The sequence below is a fragment of the Poromitra crassiceps genome (genome assembly GCF_964638095.1).
Source record: "Poromitra crassiceps genome assembly, chromosome: 9".
NCBI lineage: Eukaryota > Metazoa > Chordata > Actinopteri > Beryciformes > Melamphaidae > Poromitra > Poromitra crassiceps.
In genome coordinates, this window is record NC_139630.1 from 47,390,429 (window position 1) to 47,410,155 (window position 19,727).

Here is a 19,727-nt window from a genome sequence, read left to right on the forward strand (position 1 = left end):
ATTACCTACTCATTAACTATGATTAACTAGTGATTGACTAATGACAAATTATTCATTAACTACTCGTTAATTATTAGTTAATGATTAGTTTACTAGTAACTACTACATTATTTGTGTACGTTATTGTAAAGTGTTACCTGACCTTGCACCTTGCATTCATTTTTGCAGAACTTTCCAGAGCTAGTATGAGGAACAGCATGGATTGTGCTGAGAAACAACTCTACCAATCAACATCATCATTGGTAAGTAGCAAATAGGGCTAGACTTTAAAAAATGTGAACTATCCCCTTTAATTAGTGCTCCAGGATTTGACTCTGCAATGAATGTAGAAATTCAAAATTAAATAGCACAACCGATACATCCCCACAACTGTTTATTTTCATTTGGTCTTCAAGAATGTTGGCAGTTGCATTGGCAATTTAAACATATGAGAAATGATACATTCAGTAGTTTTGCATGCAATCATCCTTTATATGCAAAAGTGAAAACAACGCCCAATAGCCCCTTGAGACAAGAGGAAGTGCACTTTGGTCGAGGCAGCACTTGTGAGTCCAGCAAATGTTACATTCAGACTCCTACTGGGTGAAAGAAGAAATAGCTAACAGCATGCCACAATATGTCTTAACACCTGCCACTTTGGAAAGAATAAGCTGTACTGCAAAAGCCATCAAGAGACTGACTCAAATCTTATGAAAGGCAGCATAGAAGAATAAGTGCACTGAAGCGCAGATTGTAGTGATTTAAGGGCATTGCAAAAGAATAAGTGCTGTTGCTGAGTAGATTGCTAACTACAGTAAATGGTTACAACTCGAAAATCACTTGATTTATAAATAATTATCTCATGTAGTGAATTCAAATACATTTCATGTAGTGAATTCAAATACAATCTCTCTCTTTTCTGCCACCTCAACACCCTCTGATTTTATATTACCGTCCGTCCATTAGAATGACTTTTGTCTTTTGCACTTTCTATACCTGGCTTGTGCTCTGTCTCACATGATATGGGTGCAGTCAGAGCGGGACATGCCATACTGGAGGACCCCCGGACCACCCGCTCTGCTCTGGCTCTCATGGATGCCTTGGGCTCCTGTGCTGGAGGAGCTGCTGGTGTTAGGAGGAGGCTCTCTGTCCCCCTGGGCCCAGGGCTGAGCAGCTTTGACTGGACGGTGGAGGCGGTGAGCATCCAGCATCTCCAGCAGCAGGTCATACAGAGGCACTTTGTTCTTGCACTTCATGCTGTACAGGTGCTCCATGCCTTTGTTGCTGCAGGGAGTGGTGAACATGGGGGAGATTAGAACTTCTTTGGCCTTTATTGTTAAATAGGTTTATAATATAATGGCATGAAAAATTAGGTAACGAGGTGAGTCATTTTTCTTTTCACCGCGACTTCACAGTGGTGGTGGTGAAATTATTTAGTTTTTGACAAAGGGCATGACTTTTTTCATATGGGTCCCTTGACCTCTCACATCAAGATACATGAATGAAATTGGGCTCACTAGAACCGCAAGTCTTAGCTTTACACATATGTCAGCTACATAGGGTTTACTGTAAGAGCCCCAGGGTCCAAAAGACAATCAAATATTTTATTCCCGCCTTTCCCTATTTCTGCACACTGCACCTTTGTCATGTTATGTTTTGTTTTCTCATTTATTTGGGAAGGTGGTCCTCGGAAATGTTTTAACAATCAGAAGTGCGCCTAAAAGAGCCCTTGCTTTCCTAGATACCACAAACAATCCCCCCTTTTTGACGATAGCAGCCAGTCTCTCCTCACCTCATGTGCCTGATGTGAGAGAGCAGGAGGAGCAGCTGGGCTTGCCGTCTCGACTGCTGCTGAACCGAGCATCCCGATGTGCCGATGTGATGTATGAGCGCGTCGGTGATGGTGTCCAGCATGTTCTGCACCGCCGTGCTGTCATGAAGGGGCTCCATTGTGCCGGTGCAGAAAGAGAAGGCACCTATCAGGAAAAGACGCATGAGAAGAAAAAGCTCAGCTTTCTCCACATTTTAAGAAGAAGAAAAATGTAATTGAAAAGTCGTACAACTACATTTGGTCACTCCAGGGAGATTCAAGTTGCTGCGTCCGTGCACACCGCCATGTTAACTCATAACAGGACTATTCACCCTAACATACATGTCTTTAACAGGACTATTAACCCTAACATACATGTCTTTAACAGGACTATTAACCCTAACATACATGTATTTAACAGGACTATTCACCCTAACATACATGTCTTTAACAGGACTATTAACCCTAACATACATGTCTTTAACAGGACTATTCACCCTAACATACATGTCTTTAACAGGACTATTAACCCTAACATACATGTCTTTAACAGGACTATTAACCCTAACATACATGTCTTTAACAGGACTATTAACCCTAACATACATGTCTTTAAGAGGACTATTAACCCTAACATACATGTCTTTAACAGAACTATTAACCCTAACATACATGTCTTTAACAGGACTATTAACCCTAACATACATGTCTTTAACAGGACTATTCACCCTAACATACATGTCTTTAACATGACTATTAACCCTAACATACATGTCTTTGACAGGACTATTAACCCTAACATACATGTCTTTGACAGGACTATTAACCCTAACATACATGTCTTTGACAGGACTATTAACCCTAACATACATGTCTTTGACAGGACTATTAACCCTAACATACATGTCTTTAACAGGACTATTAACCCTAACATACATGTATTTAACAGGACTATTAACCCTAACATACATGTCTTTAACAGGACTATTAACCCTAACATACATGTCTTTGACAGGACTATTAACCCTAACATACATGTCTTTGACAGGACTATTAACCCTAACATACATGTCTTTAAGAGGACTATTAACCCTAACATACATGTATTTAACAGGACTATTAACCCTAACATACATGTCTTTGACAGGACTATTAACCCTAACATACATGTCTTTGACAGGACTATTAACCCTAACATACATGTCTTTAACAGGACTATTAACTCTAACATACATGTCTTTAACAGGACTATTAACCCTAACATACATGTCTTTGACAGGACTATTAACCCTAACATACATGTCTTTAACAGGACTATTGACCCTAACATACATGTATTTAACAGGACTATTAACCCTAACATACATGTATTTAACAGGACTATTAACCCTAACATACATGTCTTTGACAGGAGTATTAACCCTAACATACATGTCTTTAACAGGACTATTAACCCTAACATACATGTCTTTAACAGGACTATTGACCCTAACATACATGTATTTAACAGGACTATTAACCCTAACATACATGTATTTAACAGGACTATTAACCCTAACATACATGTCTTTAACAGGACTATTAACCCTAACATACATGTCTTTGACAGGACTATTAACCCTAACATACATGTCTTTGACAGGACTATTAACCCTAACATGCATGTCTCATGTCTGACGGTGGGAGGAAAGGAGAGCACCCAGTACCCAGCACCCACGCAAAGATGGGGAGAATATGCAAACTCCATACAGAAAGGACCTACAACAGACCGGGGTTCAAACCTGGCACCTTCTTGTTGTGAAGCTATAGTGCTAACCACTGAGCCACCGTGCCGTTATTTTCGAGCTAACGCCCCTCTGCTCTTAAATAGAGACTTTAATAGGGAGTAAAAATACACCTATAAGCACTCATATGGTTTGCCACAAAGGACAATACAACAATATACAATTTTATATCTTACTGGACATGATTCATACATGCATTAGTCTTGTGTATATACACGCATGCTATTACTCACAAAGAACATTTCAGAGTTTATGTCAATGACAGTTACAGTATTGCCCACACAGCATTCAGGTGCCCATGCAGCTGTGCCAGCGTCATCCCAGAGGTATTTCCCTCTCCCTTATGGAATACCTCCATCTCTGGGACAAACACGGCCCTCTGCGTCATCTCATGTTGTCATGGGAACGGTTATCAGGCATAGTGACGATACAGGCCTTCCCAGAACACTGTGTTCAGCTCATTTGCCTCAGACAGTAGCATTCAGAGCTCCACTTCTGTGGGCGTGGTTTGACACTTCAATACTGACTCATGGGAAAAGAAAGATAGCCTGTAACAAAGTGGCATCCATGGGAACAAAATTGTATGTGACACACACTTCACACACACACACACACACACACACACACACACACACACACACACACACACACACACACACACACACACACATGAGAGAGCACCCCTCTCTCATCCCATACAATTTTGTTCCCATGGATGCCACTCTTGTTACAGGTTATCTTGACAATGACAATGACAATAAGACAATGAGGGCTGTTGTTTTTGTTTTGTCTGTTAAAATGTTTTGCTAAATGTTGCTAACAACTGTCAGTGTTTCCGGGGTATCAGTTTGAGAATGGTAAACAAAAAGATTAATAACACGACAAACAAAGACTCACTTACCAGAGTTGAGCAGGATGATGGCTTTGAGGCAGATGAACTCCTCAACGTTGAGTTTGAGCATGCGAAAGCGGGAAACAGTGGCCAGGAGCATGTCAAAGATCTCAGCCATGCCCTCCACACAGTCCCCTTCACTCCTGGAGAGCAGGGAGGCATTACAACAACAACAACAGCAACAACCACCACTACCACAACAACAACAACAACAACATATTTTAGCACAAGACCGTAAGTCACATAATGAATATACAGATTATGGTTTCCATATATTTTTTAAATCAGTTTAAAGCTACAAGCTGGGAAGCGTAATCACAGCGCGTTTGAAAGATGGTTTCAAAGATAGTTGTAGACTGCAACACTCCCTCAAGGGAGATCCTCCTTTGGAGAAAGTAGCTGTCTTACTCTGCGACCAAGACACTATCCAAAGAAGGGCCAGATAAACAACTAATGGACCCAATGGTCCAGTTGTCAGCAGGTTGAAAGACTGACAGGAAGAAGGATACTATCCTGAGTGGCTGAAGTGCAAGATAAACTTGGAGAGCACAGAGTCAAGGGAAGCCAACCCTCACCTACACTACAGCGTTTTAGTCATCATGTCCAATTGGTGAGGACACTCATATAGGGACCAGGTTTGAGAGATAATAGCATGGCTGTAAAAGACCTTTGGATCAAATGGGACCATCAGGCACATCAGAGGGTAAAAGCTCGCTCTGTCTGTCTGCCTGTTTATCTGTCTGTCTTCACCATCCCTCTCTCTCTCTCTCTCTCTCTGTCTGTCTGCCTGTTTATCTGTCTGTCTTCACCATCCCTCTCTCTCTCTCTCTCTCTCTCTGTCTGCCTGTTTATCTGTCTGTCTTCACCATCCCCCTCTCTCTCTGTCTGCCTGTTTATCTGTCTTCACCATCCCTCCCTCTCTCTCTCTTTCTGTCTGTCTGCCTGTTTATCTGTCTGTCTTCACCATCCCTCTCTCTCTCTCTCTTTCTGTCTGTCTGCCTGTTTATCTGTCTGTCTTCACCATCCCTCTCTCTCTCTCTTTCTGTCTGTCTGTCTGTTTATCTGTCTGTCTTCACCATCCCTCTCTCTCTCTCTCTTTCTGTCTGTCTGCCTGTTTATCTGTCTGTCTTCACCATCCCTCTCTCTCTCTCTTCTGCCTGTTTATCTGTCTGTCTTCACCATCCCCCTCTCTCTCTCTCTTCTGCCTGTTTATCTGTCTGTCTTCACCATCCCTCTCTCTCTCTCTGTCTGCCTGTTTATCTGTCTGTCTTCACCATCCCTCTCTCTCTTTCTGTCTGTTTATCTGTCTGTCTTCACCATCCCTCTCTCTCTCTCTCTTCTGCCTGTTTATCTGTGTCTTCACCATCCCTCTCTCTCTGTCTGCCTGTTTATCTGTCTGTCTTCACCATCCCTCTCTCTCTTTCTGTTTATCTGTCTGTCTTCACCATGCCTCTCTCTCTTTCAGTCTATCTCCCTCTCTCAGGAGATACTGTGGTTAGGCCAGCTTGTTTACTTTGAAGACTAATGCGAAAAGGAGGGAACAGGCTGTCCCTGCAAAACAACACTGTCATTTAGCTCTCCTCTGCCTTCTTTACCTCCACCTACTCCTCTCCATCTAATATCATTCGTCCTTTTCCATCATTCCTTGCATTGAGGCTTTGATTAGATCTCCGTCTTGGTTGCCAGCTCAGCACTGTGATAAGGGGGCTATTTCAGGTTAGCGAGAGGCTGCTCCTCTCTCCATGGGGAACATCTGATTAGTCTGTCACCCTTCGGAGAAGCACAATAGCTGGCAAGGTGTGAAATGGAAAATATACAATGCTGATTTTATCACTCTTAAAGTGTGTGTGTGTGTGTGTGTATGTGTGTGTGTGTGTGTGTGTGTGTGTGTGTGTGTGTGTGAGAGAGGGAGAGAGAGAGAAGCAGATGGACAAAAGCAGGGATGAAGGGAGGAAATCTAGAGAGAGTGTGTGTGTGTGTGTGTGTGTGTGTGTGTGTGTGTGTGTGTGTGTGTGTGTGTGTGTGTGTGTGTGTGTGTGTGAAGTGTGTGTCACATTATAGTAATGGTAGTAAGGCTGTGTTCTTCACTACCTGTCCAGTATGAGGTCCTGAGCGAAGATGAGTTTGCCCGGGCAGTGGATGGACCTCCAGATGAGGCCGATCATCAGCACCTCCAGCCAACAGCTCTCCAACAGCTGCACCTGGTCGTGGAGGGACAGCTCCAGGAAACCTAATCACAAGACCAGTTAAAAATCAAAGTTTACCACATGGGTCAAGAAATGTGGTGAAAACACAGCTCAGTGTAATTACTTCTTGATTTCATTTCTCTCCCTGCAAAGCGCATCGCTCCCCGGTACTTCAGGTACACGCTGTGCGGTTGCGGAGGGCATGCCCAGCGCATTGATGTCATTTTTGGTGGGTGGCCCTCGCTCCTCCCCCTGCGCCTGGTTCGGCTCAGTGACCATAAAACAAGCTTAAGACGTCAGGGGTGTCCAAACTTTCTTGGATGGGGGACCAGATTAGATAATGTGAAAATACTGGGCGAGGCAGCTGCTTCTCACATCATATGGGTTATGTAAAAACAAGGCCAGGTCGAAACCTGGCATAGCCCCGGTGCATGGTATCGTCACCCATTTTTTCCAAAGGTGGGTTGTATCATTTTAGATAGTTATTATCATGCTAATGCCTGTGCAAGTGGTCATTTTTCTGATCAGTTTGTTTTTAAGTAGTTATTTGACATATAAAAAGGGATGATTGACAGCTGTGGCAGCCAGTCTCAAGCCGTCATCTACAGGCTACAGGCTCTTCACCTTATAGATCTGTTTTACATAGAGAAGACACTGCTTGGTAAAACAAAAGGAAGACACTGCTTGATCTGTCTACCAGACTGTATATCGATGGACCGCAATAAAAAGGACATTGTTTTGAGAAAGGTGCGCGAAGTTGGTTGGGGACTGAAGTAAGTTCAGAAAATAATGTGTTTTATTTGTTACATCAGCTACGTTATCGTTTATTTTAATACACAATGGTTTTAATGGAAGCAGACTAGCATTAACCGCTTGTGTTAACCGGCTGTTTTGCCGGTTTTTGTCGGCTTAATATTACTATAACCTAACAACCGATAACGATAGCTGGAATAACACAATAATAGACACATATTTTCAGAACTTACCAGGTTTTCCAACTACCTGCATATATGCCAGGAAATATGTTTTATAATGTTAACTCCCGGGTCTAACCGTTAGCTTATACAGACACTGGAGGTTTTATTTTTGGCAAAGCATGCTACAATTGTTGCATTTATGCCTTGGTTCGTTTCTGTTCACACAGCCACAAATCAAACGATCCAAATAGTATTGCCAAACTTCCTGGATTGGCCAGCAGACACTCTGATAGGCTAATAGCCTCCCAGGATGGAAAAAATAATTCCCAGAGATTTTCTATAATGATTATAAGAATGCGTTTTGTTAGACCTACATTAGGCTATGTCGGGCGTGCGCCATGCGAGGAGAGAGAGAGAAAGAAAGAGGGAGGGATCGGGAGATTGACTATTTAGGCTATCTATCGGGAATTTGGAGATAGAAGATCAAAGACCCTCGCAACGTCTGCTATTACTATCACGGAGACTTCAGACGATTACGCATATGAACACCTGTCCTGTCAGGAATAAAATATTAATAAATAATTTAATAATAGCCTACGGACATTTCGAGGGAGACATGCAATCACTCTGATTGTCTGATTGAACCAGACATCTTATCACAGAGAAGGCTGGCTCTGATTACCACGACTTGTTTTTATTCATTTATGGAGACCAGATAAGTTGATCGAGTTCAAACTGCTGATGTGCTGATGTAGAAATCCCCCAGTTTATCCATGCAAACTGTTGATATCTGGGAGAGGTATGCTCTCAATTGTATAACATTGTACTTTAGGATGTTACCTGAATGCAACACAGGTGATGACAGCCAATGACATGCACGGAAAGCTGATGTGTGTGTGTGTCTCTGACCCTGTGTCATTATCAATAAACAGCTCCGTGTGTGTGAAAGAACCAGACAGAGAGAGAGAAAGAGAAACTGCTCCACGTTTACATTTATTTCCTCGGTCTTGCTGCTACTCTGGGAGTGCACGCGAGAACTGCTGCATTAACCCACTCTGCTAACACAAACGCTAGTTTCACAATCACCAAAACAGGATCTGAATGATGTTGTTTTTAAACGATAAAAATGCTCGTTCTTCAGGCCATTCCGCACAGCGCAGTTGACTACGGCTGCTGGTTTATCCAAAAATGTGCAGTGTTTACTGCAGTTGTGTCGGATCGAGGTCGGATCACGTTCTCACCACAAACGAACCACAACAGAGTTTGTTTAAAGCGGACCGAGACCACCCTTTCTTGGCGATCTCGGTCCGCTTGTTTTGTCCCGCATCCGAGTGCGATTGCTGTGTTCACACACTCCCCCAAACAAACCGCACCATGGGGGAAAACGAGTCTCTCTGTTTCGGAACAACTGCTCCAAACGAGATAGGTGGGAATACACCCTAGACAAACGACCCGACTGAGAGACAGCAGCACTGGGCTGCCCAGTCAGTAAACGTTACAACATAGCCAAAGGTTCAGTTCGATTTCACCTGTTAAACCAACATTTGTTACAAAATGAATTAAATCATAACGTTAACCAAATGCTACGGAAACATTAGCTAATCAACAGAGCTGCAAAGATCAGTTCATAGGATAATAATTTCCCCCTGTATGACGGTTTGTTACCGAGAGCACCTCGGAGTCTGGCTGCTAGGAGAAATCTCCGACAACGAAATTCAGATATCCGTACAGGCGTCATTTTGATAAACTGATCTCAAAGTGGGAATCTACATGGTTACTTTTGGCGAGACAAAAATATTACAACTTAAAATGCCATAGCTCTACATAAGAAAGTTCAGAGGGGCGGGGACCTCACAGAGGTTCTAACTCAACTGCGCAGAATGTGGTTCACTGATCTGGCAGGATTTCGGCTTCACTCAACCCTGCTGGGCGGAGATAGCCACCCTCAGTCCATATTATATGTCCATGCCACAGCCTCCTCCCGAATCCCAGTGAACAGCGCATGTGCACAGATCCTCTGGCTGCAGCACTGGGGCGGCGGCGCCCTCTAGTGGCCGGCCGCCATGTGTGGAGCATTTACTCGTCTAAAGACGTGTATAATCTGTCGTGGCGACATGCAGGAACATATGCTGATGCCCTGATGCTACCGCACCGGGGCCAAAAAAAGGATTGTATTTAGTATCTGAAAACATTAGTTCCAACTGCGTTGTTCCTACTTGGTGCTTGTCTACAAACTGTATGATAGTGCTGTTATCGCTAGGTGAATAGAAAAAACACAAAGTGAACTTGCTTGATTAACCAATATTGTGTGGAGGGCCACAAATAGTATATTTTAAGAGACAAACCGTGGGCCACTTAAAATTGGTCCGCGTGCCGCAATTGGCCCTCCGGCCGGTCTTTGGACGTGCCTGCAATACGTGATGTTTATGTTCACACCCATCAGAATGAATTTAACACTTTAGATCATTTTTAACGCTCGCCCTTCTCCAATCAACACTTAATTGGAGTTGTATCCTGTCAACTCCAACACTCATTAATGTTGAAATGATGCCATATTGTGCCTGTAATCAGCCTAGAAATCCTGAACACAGACAATTATCCAGTGTTAATAAGTGTTGATTTTTCAGTGACAATTATTTTTATTTCACATGTGTTGATTTGAGAGTTAGAACACTCATTAACAGTGGGACATTACAGACATTACAGACACCATTTGGCAATTGGCATCATGATTTATTCAAGATCAGACCAAATCTACATTACACTGGAAAATCTCCACTTGCCTTGCCAATTTTCAACCAGCTTTTGCATCACATTGACTACCCATTTGCATACAGTATACTACCGACATTGTAATGTTACAAAGCTGATTGAAAATCTGCAAGATCCTCCTTTAATGAGTGTTGAGTTTTCAGTGATAACTCCAAATAAGTGTTGGCTGGTTGGACGGTTTGTCCACTCACAGAGCTGACATGGCTCTGGAGACAGAGTTCAAAATGAGCTAAGGTGTAGAATTCACTCTGACATGCGTGGACAAGAACACTGGCATTGTGTTCAGAATCAGAATCAGAATCAGAATCAGAAAGACTTTAATGATCCCCGGGGGGAAATTGGGACGTTATCTTTAATAGTCATGGCTAAATTAACGCAATTTTGCAGTGTACCGCGGTCCCACTCATAAAATAGTCTTGTAGTTTTTGGCCAGGGAAGGCCACTCTGAATTAAACCATCTGCGATCTCACCGCGGGGAGCCTTTCCACTTGCACGCAGGCGCCTCAATTCATATCTAATTACGGCCAATTCACTACAACTGTCGCTCTCTGTGCCCTGTTTGAGGCACCTTGCAATTAAAACAGTGCCTGTGTGTGCCTTCAGGCTGTTAGTGACGCACATGGCTGTAATGCCTCAAAGTCAGGCTTTCCACACTCAGTGGGCCTGTCTGCTGTGTGTGTGTGTGTGTGTGTGTGTGTGTGTGTGTGTGTGTGTGTGTGTGTGTGTGTGCGTGTGCGTGTGCGTGCGTGCGTGCGTGCGTGCGTGTGTGTGTGCGTCCTGCATTTAGGCTCTACGGGGTGCCAGCAGAGTGGCAAAAAGAATCCTCTCCAAGGTGATGACTGTAATTACATCACCATAATGGCCTTGCATCTGTGTCTGTCTGAGTGGCCGTGCTGCCGTCGTAAAGGTCTAGCAGCAGGTATCACCTGTGCTGTTGCCTAACCAGTCAGGTGCTAACCTCTGCTACGCACACGGCACATCAGGTGCTAACCTCTGCTACGCACACGGCACATCGGTTTCATTGGCAAGGTGACATTTATTTTCTTTGACATAGCTAGTGTTCTTTGAGGAAAAACAACAAGTGAGTTTGAATACAAGTAATAATTTCAACTATCTTTCACCCCAAATACACATCATTATAGCATGACAAGACAACAGTTGGTAGAGAAACTAACAAAAAGGCTTTTTACAGTTGATCATGTCATCTTATTCCCCTTATGCAGAAGAGTCCGTCTGGCTTGAGAGACTAATAGGAAGTGTAAATACAATCGGAAGTTCAGATTGTACGTATTTACACTTCCTGTGACTCATAAACCTAGTCTGACTCATAATGTGAGTCAGACTAGGTTTGACCAGGTGGGTCAGACTAGTTTGAGCATGTAAAACAGCTGGCGTTTTGAACAGGAAGTCGTGATACAATGGGTCAAGTGGGCGGGGCTACATAAGGTGAATAGATACTAGAGGAATACAGCAGCCATTCACTCACTCACTCACTCACTCACTCACTCACTCACTAACATTTTTGCCCATTTAGTTGGCCCACTTCACACTTTGCATTCTTATTATAGGAAGTGTGTAATTTTGTTATCTACCTACTGTATCTGTTATGTTGCATACAGGCAAAAGCATTGGGGCAGAAGACTTGAAGAAAATAGCTTAAAAGAATGGTGACCGCACAGGATGATTTATGGTTTAGTTTATGGTGTATACTGATAACAATGATGATGGATATTTTCTGTGTAAGTGGTAGTAAATAGGGGTTCCAACCTGGCACCTTCTTGGCCCAGGCGATCATGTGGACCAGCTCCTTGTCAGCCATGTTGGTGAGCAGGCTCATCATGGTGACCTCGGTGTAGGGCCGGGGCATCTTCTGCCGGGAACACAACACCGGGGGCTCAGCACCCTGGAGCAGGAGGAGCACCTGAGGAGATTTAAGCAATAAGCCGTGAGAGGCTGTACTTTAAAGTGACCACTTCTTTACAGCTAAGATACTCTTAATTGTGCACTTCACTGGCCATTTGTGCCCTTTTGTGCCCTTTATTCTACTACCTCACTACCGGTCGCTGCGTGTCTGCACTTTACTGATCGCTGTGCACTTTAATGCTACCTTGCACATTTATCGGTCATTGTGTGTCACAAACAAGGTCCTTGATGTTTTATTTAGCCTTTTATTTATTCTAACTACATGCATGTAACATGTTTAACATGCTACTTGTGTTGTTCTTGTCTGTGTTCTTATCTGTATGTCTATCTGCTGCAACTCAATTTGCACATTTTGGGACACTAATAAACTTGAACTTGAACTTGAAAATTAAAAATTAAAATCACTGTCAAATCCCTGGCATCGAGGGGCTTCTACTTTTTACTTGATAGTAATTGATATTAACTATTATCTTTTTTATTACTTGCATTTTTTTTTACGATTGTAAACATCAGTCATACAACAGATGACATATAACACATTCTATTTTTTATTTTTTTCACTATTATCAATTAAAAGTGTTCCTCTTCCACCAAGCATTGTAGTTTCTGAATGGTTGCTAAACAAAGTGATCGCTAATTGACATGAGTACTGGTATTAATGCTGATTTGCACATTCATATTTAGCCTGCCCTACAGCTGTGCAACAATCTCTGACACTGGGGACAACTGTCGCCAAAAGACTCATTCTGAAGGAATGGAAGTCCTCCTCTTCACCTTCTTTTCAGGTGTGGCTGATGGACATGATCTCTGTTATACAGATGGAGAGACTCAGGTCCCTAAGAACCGACTCGCTTAAAAGGTTCTCAACTATATGGGACCCATTTTTGGCCTACTTTGACAAGAGTAAGAATGACAAGTGACTGAGGTTGGGGGTGACGGGTGTCTCGTCCGGCTGGTGTCCCGTGGGCCCCTTGTGTGTAGGATCCCATGCACATACTGTAGTCTCTTGCCAGCACATAGGCACCTTATGCGGCTGAGAGCACCATGTTATAATGTATGAATGTCGATGTTTGTTTTATTTTTTTTCTTTCATCCTTTTCCTGTGTCTGAGCTTGTTTGCCTTGTTCGCATACTGTTACATATTTTAATAAAATATTGAAAAAATATTTAGCCTAAATTAGATAGTATGCAAGGGGTACATTTATCAGGTATTTTAAAATGCCTTCAAATGCAGCACAGCCAATCAGAACTGAGGACTGGAACGATCTGTTTTATAATGTGATACAGAGCACTGCATTGTTAAATTGTATTCATAGAAGCATGAATAGCGTAAATGTTATTTTCTGAATGTGTCCATCTGTGTGTATCTCAGTTATCTTATGGCACCCACTTTTATACTTCGGTAAGCTAAATGACAGATGTGATGTTGGTCTGATTTATTATGTGGCAGCACCTGCTCAGGAGGAATGCTAAGTGTGGAGGCTTTTCCTCCAGCTCCAACTCCTGCAATGCTGCTGCTGTGTTTCCTCTCGTCCTGAAGGGGCGCTGCTCTGGGCTCCAGCTCCTTGGAGGCCTTGTGTCTGTCACTGGTGGCACTCCGTCGTTTGTCACGGCGCAAAACGCGACTCCCACGGTCCTTGCGCATACCTGGGGAATGGAGAAGGGATAGGAAAGAGTATGAACCCACCCACGCCCCACGCACGCACGCACCCACCCACCCAAGCATTTTTTCAGTCTTTTCCCACTGTAACCCCCACACATAACTCCATATCCTGTGCTTGCCATAGAATCCAGTGTGTATGCGTGATTCAAGAAGTATGAAAACAAAAAAATGTGGGTGGGCACTAATCAGTTGTTGTACTCCTTAAGAGGAAATAATTTCAAGGCCATGTTAAAGTTAGTCTCAGGCTTATCTGCATCCAGCAGCACACATAGTTGTGCAAATCCTCTTTGCATCAAGCCAGTAAACGCACCGTGATTGAAAAATTAAACATTTGTTAATTAATTAAGCGGGTTTAGAGTGAGCATCAAACTAGTTTTAAGAGTGTATGTATTTGCAGGTAGAAAAATGTTAAAACAGAAAGGATTGTGAGGAAAAAAGTCCCAAAGGGCTTGTCAAAACATCTAAACTAAGAAGAAACAAAAAAGGTTGATAACAGAAATGCAACTGAAATGGACAACAGAAGCTAAATGACAAGAAACTGCAAAAATGAAAACCGATGGGGGAAAAAATCGAATTAAAACGAGCACTTTGCATTGCAACAGCTGAGACGAGCAGCTTAAAAAAACGTTTACACGACAAACAAGTAGCCAAAGCACTTGAATGGAGCTGAGATGAGCTGAGTTATGTGTGTGTGTGTGTGTGTGTGTGTGTGTGTGTGTGTGTGTGTGTGTGTGTGTGTGTGTGTCAGCAGCTGTCTACTAGCGTTCTACCCACCTCCTTTCATCATGCCCACTTCGTAACACTTCCTAAGGCGGCAAGCCTGGCAGCTCTTCCTCCGATTCCTGTCAATAGTACACTGATTGGTTGCAGGGCACATATAGTCATTGTGACCTGAAATGGAAAATAAAAATCTGTTATTGCATGATGTCCTCCAGTCCCATGCTCAGCCTCAGCGCAGGTTTATGTTATTTACTAGCCAGGGACAGTCTAGTCCCATTTCAAATTGATCTGAGATGGAGAAAATTAAAACATGCACTCTTAGCTGTATCATTACCATGGAGACCATTGCTTCTTTATAATTAGTCTTTTTGATGAAAGATGTCAACAACATAATGCCAAAACATCCTACTAGACATTTTAGTGCTTAGGAAACAACCGTGACTAAGCCACCTACGTACAGTACTGTACAGCGGATGAAACGTTCATCTGCAGGGAGAGAGACAGTGTTACACGGAGGGTTTTTACACCATGCTGTATGGAAGACACTGGACTCACTAACAATGAAAAACCACAAGAAAAAGTGTGAGGCGACTTGTGTGATTTTGAACAAGTCGAGAGTGAAGTGTCCCTTCTCATCTTTCCTTTCCCCCCCACTTCTATCATGAAACCCACTGTGCTGCTTTGTCTGCCCTGATCAATAACAGGCTATACATGAGCGGCCAGCCTCCAGTTAGACTGCTAACTGCTAACACACTGAAAGCCAGGCACATCTACACACTGGCACAACATGTGTGCCAAAGCACACGGTCCACATACTATGCAAGTAAAGATGCACACATGCACGCACACGCACACACACACACACACACACACACACACACACACACACACACACACAGCAAACAATGTACTTTGGGTTGAAAGGAAAATCAATAAAAATTGCTTAACAAAAAAGAAAAGAAAATGGCAAAACGTTGATACCAAAACTTCCATTTTCTCTACTGTGACTGTTCCTTAGATGGTGTTAGCTGAAAGCACAACTCCCCCCTCTATTGTGGACAGACAGTGAGGCTCGTTCCTTGTGGGGCACAGTGCTCCATGTTTTTATATCCAAGAAATACTCTATTATTCATAGGGAACGGTTTTCTATGACAGATGCAGTAAAAGACAGAATCAATGTATCATTCCTTCCTTACTACAATCAACTGTACTGTGTGGACTTGTAGCAATTCATTTGAATTTTTATCTGAAATCTCAACCACGTCCAAAAACCAAAAAAAATACACAGCATGATAGGAAAAAGAAGAAAAAGAAAGGTTTTCAGAATGGCAGGACGTACCCTGGATGCTCCTCTTGAAGAAGGCCTTGCAGCCCTCACAGGACCACACCCCGTAGTGGTAGCCAGAGGCGTAGTCGCTGCACACAGCACAGTAGCGCGTCTCTTTGGCCATCTCAAACACCACGGCCCCGGACCCTGCCGCACCGAACAGCTCGGGCCCGCCGGTGCTGCTGCACAGTTCCTCCCTCGATACCGGCTGCTGACCAGATGGCACACTGGACCTGCCGGTGTGAGTTATTTCATGCCATGCTTAAATAATGTTTATTGTGTGTGTGTGTTTCATTGTAATGTCATCATAAAGCAGTGTAAATACCACAAACATTGAATGCCAATAGTTTTCATATCATAAAACCGAACAGGATATCCACTCAAAGGATTGCTCTAATTGAAAAAGGCCCCAGGATAGATCTCCTTACACACACACACACACACACACACACACACACACACACACACACACACACACACACACACACACACACACACACACACACCACACACACACCTTAATCTTTATTGGGTTTTCGGGGTATAAAATACAGATATAGATAAGGATAGACCTTTTCCATTTGAAGAGAGAAAGTAAAGTAAGAGTGGAGTCTATTATTACACACTGAGTGCTATTTTCCATGCAAGTCAGGAAGCGATCTGTACATGTGGACTTCTGTTGTCCTTACGTATTGTTCCTTTCTCAAGGTCCTTAACAAAGTCCTTAATCTCTGGAATTAGAAACCAGTGCAAGGCTTGATCCTTTGTATTAAGATAATGGCAATGTTATTTTATAATATAAAGCGGAGATTAAAAAAAGAACATCGTTATATAATCAATCATGTTGTGTTCATAACTGTATTTTGAGGACTGAACGGAATTGTCAATGCCATAATTCAGGTCATGAGTGAATGATATGACATTTAGTTTATATACAAGCATTTTGTCCTACTACCATTAAATAGGAAAAGTGCAAGGCAACAAATAACTATGGTAGTAACTGGATTATAATATGAATGATCTAGACATAATTATTTGTTTTTCCTGCATGGCTCACATTATTTAATCATGTCTTCAAAACCTGATGGAGTAAACAGAATTCCCCTTTAGAAAGAAGCCATTCATAGACATGAGGCAGACAGATCCATTGATGTTTTGATTGAATTTTTCAATGGCAGTTACACAACAGCGCAAACAAAACGGAGAGAAATCAGGGTTCAGCACGGGCAGTGGCATCTATTATTATGTAGGTAAAACAACACTGAACAGGGTCAAAGTAACTCACCCATCCATGCTATACATTTTAAAATGTACAAATTAGGGCCAACATATATCACATCCACTAAATGATTCTGAAAATTGCAAGGAGTCAGATACCTGTTGAGTAAAAAAAAAAAAGAAGCAGCATTTGAATTAACTTTTCTCTTTCTGGTGATATATAAATGTAAGAAAGAGAAAACTACTCAGTCCCTCACCTGTAGACGGGTGTTGAGGTGGTATCCAGATAGTACGGCTGGCTTGGCACCCCTGGGTGGCTGGGCGGGTGCATAAAGGGGCTGAGCTGGGGGCTGGAGGGCACAAAGACCAGAGGACTGGTCGGCCCACTCCCCAGCGACTGCAGGCTGCCATCCGAGGGGGGTCCGTGGACATCCAGCGGGGCAGAGTAGTAGCCAGTGTCGGAGTGGCCGTAGAGGGGGGTCGGGGCGGAGGCAGGGCCAGGGGCCGCGTAGTCGTACGGCCCCTCCAGGAAGTCCACGGCGGCTACCCCTTCGGGCCCCCGGCTCTCCTCGGGGTACATGTCGCTGAGGGGGGCGCGCGGCGGCGTGGAGAGGCGCGGGGGGGAGAGGGTCTCCAGCGCTGAGGCGGCTGCTGGGCTGACGGTGGGTCTGGGTGCTGGTCCGCGAGGCTGCCTGCTCTGCCTGGGCAACATCACAGCACAACAGCACTGATAAGCAACATGATTTAGACTGGCTCTCCCAACGGTGGGAGGGGGAGCAGAGGAGAGGGCTGCTCTCGCTCTCTCTCTGTTCCCTATCCTCACCACTTTCTCTCTCTCTGTTCTCTATCCTCACCACTCTCTCTCTCTCTGTTCTCTATCCTCACCACTCTCTCTCTCTGTTCTCTATCCTCACCACTCTCTCTCTCTGTTCTCTATCCTCACCACTCTCTCTCTCTCTGTTCTCTATCCTCACCACTCTCTCTCTCTGTTCTCTATCCTCACCACTCTCTCTCTCTGTTCTCTATCCTCACCACTCTCTCTCTCTGTTCTCTATCCTCACCACTTTCTCTCTCTCTGTTCTCTATCCTCACCACTCTCTCTCTCTCTGTTCTCTATCCTCACCACTCTCTCTCTCTGTTCTCTATCCTCACCACTCTCTCTCTCTGTTCTCTATCCTCACCACTCTCTCTCTCTGTTCCCTATCCTCACCACTCTCTCTCTCTCTGTTCTCTATCCTCACCACTCTCTCTCTCTCTGTTCTCTATCCTCACCACTCTCTCTCTCTGTTCTCTATCCTCACCACTCTCTCTCTCTGTTCTCTATCCTCACCACTCTCTCTCTCTGTTCCCTATCCTCACCACTTTCTCTCTCTCTGTTCTCTATCCTCACCACTCTCTCTCTCTCTGTTCTCTATCCTCACCACTCTCTCTCTCTGTTCTCTATCCTCACCACTCTCTCTCTCTCTCTCTCGTTTTTTCCACAGAAGCCCGTCAGGCAACTTGAAGAATGGGGTCCAATGTTCTTACAGTGCCTTCGCCATTTCTGCCTCAAGCTTCCACCACCCTTTCCCCCAAAAAACACACACATCCAAAAAGACTCCTCCCAACCTCCTTCAGGTTTCAGCAAAGCTTTCCCCTCTTTTCCTATAATAAATCTCAACTGATGTGTGGGAGGGAAGGGAGTGTGGGGGAGAGACAAAGAGAGAGCGAGACAGGAATGGTGCTACCCTGACAACTTCCCTATCCTTGCACTCACACTTCTATTAAAATGCTTTCTTTCCACTTTACCTTTAAAAAAGCTTTCAGCGGGCACAGCTGGTAACCAGAACAAAACGTTAAGCCTCTGTCTGAATAGTTATCATTCACTTAGCTGATATTCAGCACACTACCAGAATGATGCACGACCAGTCTGACTCCTTGTCGCCAGATTATCGAATACACCTGAGGTTTGTGTGCAAATCAAATCACTGTGGAGATCAGATACATTAAGACAATGGTTTAAAACTACAAAGAGGCCTAACAGAAGACATTTTATTGCGCGGCAACACTCACCTCTTACGCATAAACCATCCTCACCTCCTCTCTCTTGGTTCGGAGATCGTGGAAGGGTGTGATGCCTCTGTTCCTCTCAGCGCTCGCCTCTCTCATGACTCTGACTCTCAGGCATCTAGCTGGGCGAGTTGGACACAATGGGAACAGGGGGCAGGTTAGAAAAAGGATAAACAAATTAAAGATGCAGCCAAATCGATAGTGATGTGGAGTGCCAGGTCACCCTAACACAGCAAACACAGCGGGTCAGATCTTACTCCAGTAGCAAATGTTACACAATCCAAAAGAGGAAAAGACTGATCTTTTTTTACTTTTAGATATTGCATGGCTAAATTCCATCTTTTGATAAAACATACAAAGGAGAATAATTCAAGAGAACTGAAGAAAAATCATACTGTGGTGACATTTTATTGAGAAGTGGCAGGATATGCAATGGACAGCAATGGGAATTTGGTCAGTCGGTCAATCATTACTTTATCAGTGATAG

The 19,727-nt window shown here is 43.6% G+C and overlaps 1 protein-coding gene across 1 annotated transcript; it reads right to left on the reverse strand.

Moving 5' to 3' along the window:
* Positions 1-511: 511 nt before the first annotated feature.
* esr1 (estrogen receptor 1) lies at positions 512-19,285 on the reverse strand. The gene is made up of 10 exons (XM_083642786.1): positions 19,268-19,285; positions 17,449-17,892; positions 15,986-16,206; positions 14,701-14,817; positions 13,717-13,910; positions 12,108-12,261; positions 6,557-6,695; positions 4,475-4,608; positions 1,772-1,955; positions 512-1,263 (listed from the first exon to the last, which is right to left on the reverse strand). The coding sequence occupies exons 2-10, from the start codon at positions 17,769-17,771 to the stop codon at positions 993-995; spliced, it is 1,737 nt and encodes a 578-aa protein (XP_083498912.1). The 5' UTR covers positions 17,772-17,892; positions 19,268-19,285; the 3' UTR covers positions 512-992.
* Positions 19,286-19,727: the final 442 nt, after the last annotated feature.

Excerpts from the sequence above, each read along its gene's own strand:
- esr1 (XM_083642786.1), bottom strand. The coding sequence starts at position 17,771 with ATGTACCCCGAGGAGAGCCGGGGGCCCGAAGGGGTAGCCGCCGTGGAC. Across the intron at positions 12,262-13,716 it reads TTAGCATTCCTCCTGAGCAG|GTGCTCCTCCTGCTCCAGGG; the intron begins GTGCTGCCACAT and ends AAATCTCCTCAG. Across the intron at positions 6,696-12,107 it reads CTGGGCCAAGAAGGTGCCAG|GTTTCCTGGAGCTGTCCCTC; the intron begins GTTGGAACCCCT and ends TCTTGTGATTAG.